Source organism: Solanum stenotomum, chromosome 11 (assembly GCF_019186545.1).
Source record: "Solanum stenotomum isolate F172 chromosome 11, ASM1918654v1, whole genome shotgun sequence".
NCBI lineage: Eukaryota > Viridiplantae > Streptophyta > Magnoliopsida > Solanales > Solanaceae > Solanum > Solanum stenotomum.
The window spans coordinates 48,789,538-48,797,412 of NC_064292.1; the positions used below are offsets into that span (position 1 = coordinate 48,789,538).

At 33.3% G+C, this 7,875-nt stretch overlaps 1 protein-coding gene across 2 annotated transcripts; it reads left to right on the forward strand.

Moving 5' to 3' along the window:
- The first annotated feature begins 1,387 nt into the window (after positions 1-1,387).
- LOC125845264 (uncharacterized) lies at positions 1,388-5,370 on the forward strand. 2 transcript variants are annotated; one of them, XM_049524736.1, is made up of 3 exons: positions 1,388-2,469; positions 2,565-2,835; positions 4,941-5,370. In XM_049524736.1, exons 1-2 carry the CDS (start codon positions 1,395-1,397, stop codon positions 2,573-2,575), a joined length of 1,086 nt encoding a protein of 361 aa, XP_049380693.1. In that variant the 5' UTR covers positions 1,388-1,394; the 3' UTR covers positions 2,576-2,835; positions 4,941-5,370. The 2 variants fall into 2 exon arrangements, with proteins under 2 accessions (XP_049380693.1, XP_049380694.1); XM_049524737.1 differs by having other exon boundaries at positions 2,565-2,826.
- Positions 5,371-7,875: the final 2,505 nt, after the last annotated feature.

The window sequence follows — 7,875 nt, forward strand, 5'->3', positions numbered from 1 at the left end:
AAAAGAATCTTGAATTTTCTTTGTGATCTAATTATTTTAGATTAATATAATGGTCACACTATGGTATATTTTAATACTTATTAAACCTGCCTGATCCAATACAAAAGAACCCATGGGTTCGATTGAGCGGTTAATGGGTGGGTTTAAAATTATATTTAAGAGCGGGTTTAATAAGTATTGGGTGGGTTTAGTTAAAAATGGATGGGTAATGGGTGAGTTTAAAATTATATTAAATGATTAAATTGCAACTAACAGTTGAGTGCCACATAATTAAAATGATTATTTAATTTATTTTAAATGGTGCTCCATTAATGAAGTGGCTAAAATTGAACCCAAAGGTGAATGAGGAGGGTATTTGTGAGCCAATAGATGGATGGGGAGAGTATTTTGGAGCCAATAGGTGGATGAGGGGTAATTGTGTACCATTTTCAATACTTCGAGGGTATTTTAGGCCCTTTTCCATATATTTAAAGTAAAATGTTGTATTGTGATTGTAACTGATAATAAGAAAAATCTTAAAATAGTCTCTTATTTTTGAATTTAGACTCATAATCAACTTTGTTTCTTGAAACATTATTTTCTTTTATGTGTATGATATTGATGACTTTTGATCCACTCTAAAACTTTAGTTATTGTTTGACATCAAGAGGTTCATCACATCATATATCACGTACAACAACACAAAATTTCTTTCCTTAATTATATACAATAAATCAACATAGTTCAAAAAATAAAAGTAAATTATTAATGTTACTACAGAAACGACTTAACTAAACATAACAAAAATATTATTCTTCTCACCTTCTTTCATACGGAATTACTATTTTTACTGAATATAAAAAAAGGCGATTAATTATATTCATAGATTAAATGTGAACGAAATCAAGTAAAAAAATAGTCAAACCTTTAGAGGATGATCGAAAATGTAATATCAAACATAGTGATTATTAGTGCTTCATTAGCCTAAAGATGAAAGGACCATTTGAGGGTTTTTTTTCTTTCGTTCTATATTAGTTGTTTATATTATTAAAAATAATTATTCTAAATTATTTATCGATTTATTAAATTAAGATAAAATCAATTAGTTTTTTTTACTATTTTATTTTTATTATTAATTCTTTTAATGGGTAATTAATTTTCAAAAAATTTTTAGAGGGTAAATTAGTAAAATTAGCAACTAGGGAAAATAGATAGTACACGGATGGAGGTGTTTTAAGTTTCTTGGGAACAGAGCCATCGTCTCCGGCGAGCTTTTTAGGTACCGGAATCCTAACCCCTTCTTTTTCCGATGAGTTTTTCTAGAATTATTTGAATTTACTTAACTGGATTTGTAATCTTTTTGCCTCTATACCATCAAGAAACTTTCAATTTCGATTTTTTTTTTTCCTAAAAGAATGATGAACTGTGTCAAAGTGAGCGCCTTTATACATACTGTTGGTTCCTATAAGAGATTTTGTCACTTTGACTCCAAATCCCATCTGGGTTTTGGTTCTTTAGACTCACCAATTAGAGCTAGTGTTGGAATTTTCTGGGATTTAGATAACAAACCACCTAAGTCATTTCCACCATTTGATGCTGCCACTAAGCTCAAACAGGCGGCTGGACAATTTGGGGTTGTGAGATTTACAGTAGCTTATGCTAATCGACACGCCTTTAGTTATGTTCCTCCTTTAGTTAGGCAGCAAAGGAAAGAGCGGAAAACATTGAATTTGTTGGAGAAAAGGGGGGTTGTTAAGGTTGAGGATCCTTATATATGTAGAGTGTGTGGGAGGAGATTTTATACTAATGAGAAGCTTGTGAATCATTTTAAGCAAATTCACGAACGTGAGCAGACGAAAAGGTTGAATCAGATTGAGTCTGCTAGAGGGAAAATGAGGGTGAAGTTGGTGGCTAAGTATGCAATGAAGATGGATAAGTATAAGGGTGCTGTTAGGGATGTTTTGACCCCGAAAGTTGGGTATGGTTTGGCAGATGATTTGAAACGGGCAGGTTTTTGGGTTAGGACTGTCTCGGATAAGCCACAGGCTGCTGATGTTGCGTTGAGGAATCATTTGGTTGATGTAATGGATAAGAGGATGGTGGATTATGTGGTTCTTGTGTCTGATGATTCTGATTTTGTGGAAGTGTTGAAGGAGGCACGGTTGAGGTGTTTGAAGACAGTGGTTGTTGGTGATAGTAATGATGGGGCTCTTAAGAGGACAGCGGATGCTGCTTTCTCGTGGCAAGAGATTATGATGGGAAAGGCCAAGAAAGAAGCTGTCTCTGTTGTTGGACGATGGAAGGACCGAGATGTTTTGAAAAGATTGGAGTGGACATATGATCCTGAGGTAGAGAAAAAGTTGTATTACTCTGAAGTTGAGAGTGATGATTCTGATGGAATCTTTTCTGGGGAAGATGATAAAGAGGATATTGGTGCTTCCATCTTGAAGGAAGATGCTCATGAGTGGTGGAAGCTGGACTCTCGTTCAGGTACTTTTGAATTTTTGTTACTTTATGATACACAGTTAATTCTCTGACAATGATTTTTACGCTGAGCAATCATTTTTACGCTGTATTTTATTCAGGACATGAGTGATGCAGCAACTGATCATTGTCTTCAATTCATTCTTATAAGAAGGAGTTATGAACTGGTGATTCCACCATCCTCATAAGGCTTTCCTAGCGTTGAGGTTTACAATGCGGAAAGTTGTTAGCTCAGAATTCTCAGATCAAAATGTGTGCAAAGGAATTGGTGCAGATTGAGCCCCAGCAGCTATGCAACATACTAAATGAAAAATGAGAAAATTAACCTTGTGCCTAATAACCTCCAGAACTTTCATGAATTAGGTCCGACGAGTAAGAATCTGGGAACTTACTGTCATGTCTAAGGCTGGGCACCGGAACGGGTTGTACCGGTACCATTCCGGTCCGTTCCGGTCCGGTAGTATTCGGGACGGGATGGGATACATTGAACCGGTACACGGAACGGAACGGTACCATGATTTGGTACCGGTATACCGGTACCGGTTCATCCCGGTTCCGTTCCGGTCCGGTCCGGTCCCGGTAAATCATTTTTAATTAAAATAAAAAATAATATTTTTGTCATTATTTACTTTTATTAGCATTTCTTTTTTGTTTATTTAATTTTTTTAAAATTACAAACTTAAGTTATTTAACTTACAAGTTATAAGTATAACTTAATAACTTATAAACTTCCAAAGATTCAAAACTTTAAAACTTATAACATAACTACATAAGCTCAAAAACTAAAAAAAAACTTTATTAAACTTAACTTACAAACTTATATACGTAAAAATTAAAAAAAAATCTTTAAAATAAACTTAAGTAAAATTATTATAAATTTTAAAACTTAAATACTATAAACTAATATAACTTAGAAAAATTAAAAAAACATTCGTATTTTCGTAATTCAAAATAACTCAAAAAAAAAATTATTTTTTGAAATAGCTATATGTGCCGTCCCGTTTATCCCATCCCGTTCCGTTCCGGTCCGTCCCGGTTCTATCCCGGTATATAGTGGGACGGGACGGAACTGAGCCTCCATCCCGGTAGTTCCGGTCCGGTTCATCCTGGTACCGGTCAACAACCCGGTCAAACCGTCCCGTTCCGGTCCGGTGCCTAGCCTTAGTCATGTCTATGTCTTCTTATTTTAGTATTTTTCAGCTTTTAACTTTTTGGCTAAAACTTTTATATGTTCTTTTCATTTGATTTCTTTTATAAGAGTAAAATGTTATAACAGACTAAGAAGTATAATTGCTGGCTCAGATATCAGAAGTTAGAAAGCTGTCATCTAAGTAATGTTCTTAATGTGAAAACATTACATTGACCTTGTATTGCTGATAAATTTATGTAGTTACTGTTGTCTGATGTAGAATCCTGGTGTTCACTAGTATTACCAGTAGTGCTTCATTGACGGTTCAAAGTAGAAGATACGATGCAGCATTAGGATTCATAACTGTTAATTCTTGTTAGTTGAATTAAGTGATGATTGCCAACTTACATATTCTTCATTTAGAAGAATGTTGTTCTGAACTCAGATATCAGAAGAAGCTCAAGCCACCTAAGTTGTAGATAAAAGCCTCAGTCTTTCCAATTTTTGACTCGATATAAGGAAAAAAGAATGCAAGAAATGGATGACTTGAACCTGACATTAGAATGTGAGGTGATTCTCATCAGTGTTAATAACTTCAACACTTTTAACTGCATATGTGATGCTGGAAAAATTCTTGAGAACCTTCTCGGATAGGCGTTTGATAGGTTTCTTGAAATTAGTAAGCATTCAAAACAGACAGTATTTTTTTTGATTTGCACCGGGTGTCCGAGTCTCTTTGAGCCCCGACTAATCCCGGGGGTGCACAGGCCCTCGGCAAGGAGTTTCCCGCAAGTGCACCACGGTTAATTCAGGTTTTACCCAGTCCGATGGCCCTCAGAAATTGTTTGCACCTAGTGGGTTTCGAACTTGAGACCTTGAAAGGGAGCAAACCCCAAGGCTCAAGTCAATTGCCAGCAGGCCAACCCCTGAGGGTTAAAACAGACAGTATTGCTTGCTTTTTTATGGTTTCTGCTTGTAACAGCCATGAACTTTTTATCGTATAATGGATTTTTATATCTCGAGAATATGCGACTGATTATAACAAGGATACTGCTGGTTACGACATGTAATACTATGAAGCTGGTGCATTAGTTTCTCCTAAGAGTAGTTCCCCTACCCTAAGTAAAGAATCCAATTGACAGTGTCTATGCCTTGTGGTTCGCTGGTTTTTTTCATCATTCAGTATGCAATTGAACAAACTAAACTAAGTGGACAGGCTTCTAGCACAGTAGTCATTTCTTTGTTATGGTGTGTTTCTTCAGCGAGTTATGTATTTCTCATTTATTTCCTACAATGGTTTTGTAAGGAATCTGCACACCTAATTTGTTGTCCATTTCCCTTGTCACAGATTTTGAATCATGAGTAAGGCGGATCAGAGAACTGAAAAGCTCGTCATACATCAAACACGGAAAGGTGCAGCTCTAGTAAGGAACAAGGTCGGGGTACAACAATACAAAATGATGTTCAAGCAGTAAGGACATTTGCTAAATTCAATTGAAGAGCAACAACTACCTACAAGAACCAACAACAACCATGAATAGAAGCCTCAATTCAAGCAGAAGTATGTCCTTTTACTGTATTCGACTGCGCTTGCAATAAATGAACAAGCTTAATAACAAAGCAAGTACAGATATATTATGTTTATGTTGAAAAAAAACATTTATATAGTTATTTGAATTGAATAGAGATCCATTTTTCTTCCCATATAGAAACAACAACATTTTCATGTCAATACTTTTGATATTATTGCTTGAACAATTTATGCTCCAGGTTCATCTGAGCACCTACTTTTAGCATGACTTCTTTACTACTGTATTTCCTTTCCGTACTTGTTTTTGATATGCTTCACTTGAGCTGAGGTCTATCAGAAACAATCTCTCTACCTTTACAAAGATAGAAGGTAGGGGCAACGTTACGTACACACAACCATCTCCAGACCCTACTTGTGGGATTATACTTGATATGTTGTTGTTGATTTGAGCACCCAACAGTCCTGTACTTTTAAGCCCCCATCTCTTTTCTCAGCTGAATTAGAGGCTGTGATTGAGACAAACATCATTTATCATTTTCATTGAAAATCTTTTGCTTTTAATGCATCACTGAGTTAGCAAAGTTGTGTAATAGAAAGTACTTGGTAAAGATCTTGGGTTTAGTTTTCTCTAGTTCTAGTTTCTTATGTTACATCAGGACAGTTTTATCCTCTTTTCAAAATTTTATAGTATAACTTTATTTTGCGGGCAGAGGCAGATTCATAATTTGAAGTTGTGAGTTCGTAAAAGCAGGTTCAAGTTAATATACAACAGTATTAACTTGTACAGAGTTAATATACAGGTGAAAGATGATAGGTATTTTGTGGAATTAGTTGAGGTGTATGCAAGTTGTTTCGGACACCACGGTTATTAAACTAAAAGAATACAACAATAATTGTGTTCACAGATAAATATTTAAGGATATGTAGTAAATTTTTTAATACAAATATAAGATCTAGGCTAAAGCTACTAAACTCTGATGAACTCATAAGTAGCATGTATGCCTCTTTTACGCATAAAGATTGTTTTTTGTCAAACCATCTGGTATCTATAATTTATTGGTCTGATTAATTTATATTCACATCATTCAGTATTCAAATGCCCAATTAAGGAGAAAGTGCTCCTGACTTGAAATTTTTTTATTCTTCAGGCTGAAACTTGAGATTTTTTATCAAAGGTAGAAAAATTTCATTCATCCGATCATATTTCTAGACTAGATGGTATCTGTACAAGTATCTACTAAACATTATGCATGTCTCGGAAGAAGTATGGATGTAAATATTTTTTTATAACACAAAACATAATCATATAAAAGTATTTGTACATCGTTTAAATACATTCAATTCATATTTTGGACCATATAACAATGGTCAATTTTCTTTTAGCAAGTAGATTATACTAGGAAAATATATTTTTTTTAAAAAAACATAATAGGTTCAATAGTCAAAGTACGAGTACTAACCTAGTTAGGAGTTAGTAATTAATTAATTAATATCAATAAATGGCAAACATAATCTTAACACTCTGTTTGGATTACCCATTGTATTGTACTATATCGCTATCATACCTACAATGTTTATTTTGATTGTTACTTAAAATGTATTGTATTGTATTGTATTATTAAATTTAGTTATTACATAACAATGAAAATCCACATTTTATGGAACAACCAATTTGGTGTGTTTCCATTGTTACTTAATTTCTTTTTCCAATTATATCCTTACTTAATATTTCATAATACTATTTTATCCTTTACCATATATTATTTAATTCTAGTCAAACCTCCTACACTAGAATGTTTAAGGATATTTTAGTAAATTTATAAATTACAATATAGTACGATACAATCAAACCAAACAATAAAAATGTTACTCCTTAAACAACAACAAACAATACAGTCTAGCTAAACATTGTATCTACCATACAGTCCAATACAATACAATACATTATGAAACAATGAGTAACAATGATCCAAACATAGTGTAAATCATTTGAAAACATATTTAATATTTAGTTGGTGTGATATAATTTCTAGTGTAGGTTGTACTGTATAGTGTATAGTTATGTCTGACCTACCACAATTTTAAAGTACTTCATCCGTCTAAAATTATTTATCGTAATTTTAAAAAATATCTATTTCTAAATTATTCTTTGTATCTTATATTAAAAGTTCATCTTATTAAGAAACATTTTTCGTATTACTTGTCAATTTACAAAATCAAGATAAAATTAATTACATTTTTCTCATTTTTATCTTCACACAATTAATTTTTTTTGAAAGTGTAAACAAGATTGTAAAGGTCCAAAAAAGTTTTTAAAGGTTAAATTAGTAAAATAATCCTTCTTATTTATGATTGCTTAAGGCGTGTAGATGAAAAAACATGCAACTCATATGAAACAAAGGAAGTATTTGTTATCTTAGAAGTTTAAGATAAGTTTTCCCTTCGTTTTATTCTTTGTAGTAATTATTCTTGAAGACAACAGCCACCTCAATAACATAATCCGGATAAGAATTAGGAATGTCTTCTTCCAACTCGTTCTAGAATGAGTGTTATGACAAATAACAAGAAGAAACTAAAGGAGAAGTTTGTCCAATAGTAACAAAGGGTGCTTTCACAATTAGTTGACAAGTTTCCATCCTTTTTCTAACATGCTTGAATATTCTGCTCAACAAAGTGGTTTGCAGTTTGACAAACCCTTTCTTTTTCCATGTAGGATGGATTGACCCAGAAGTACAATATGAAGGAATGAAAA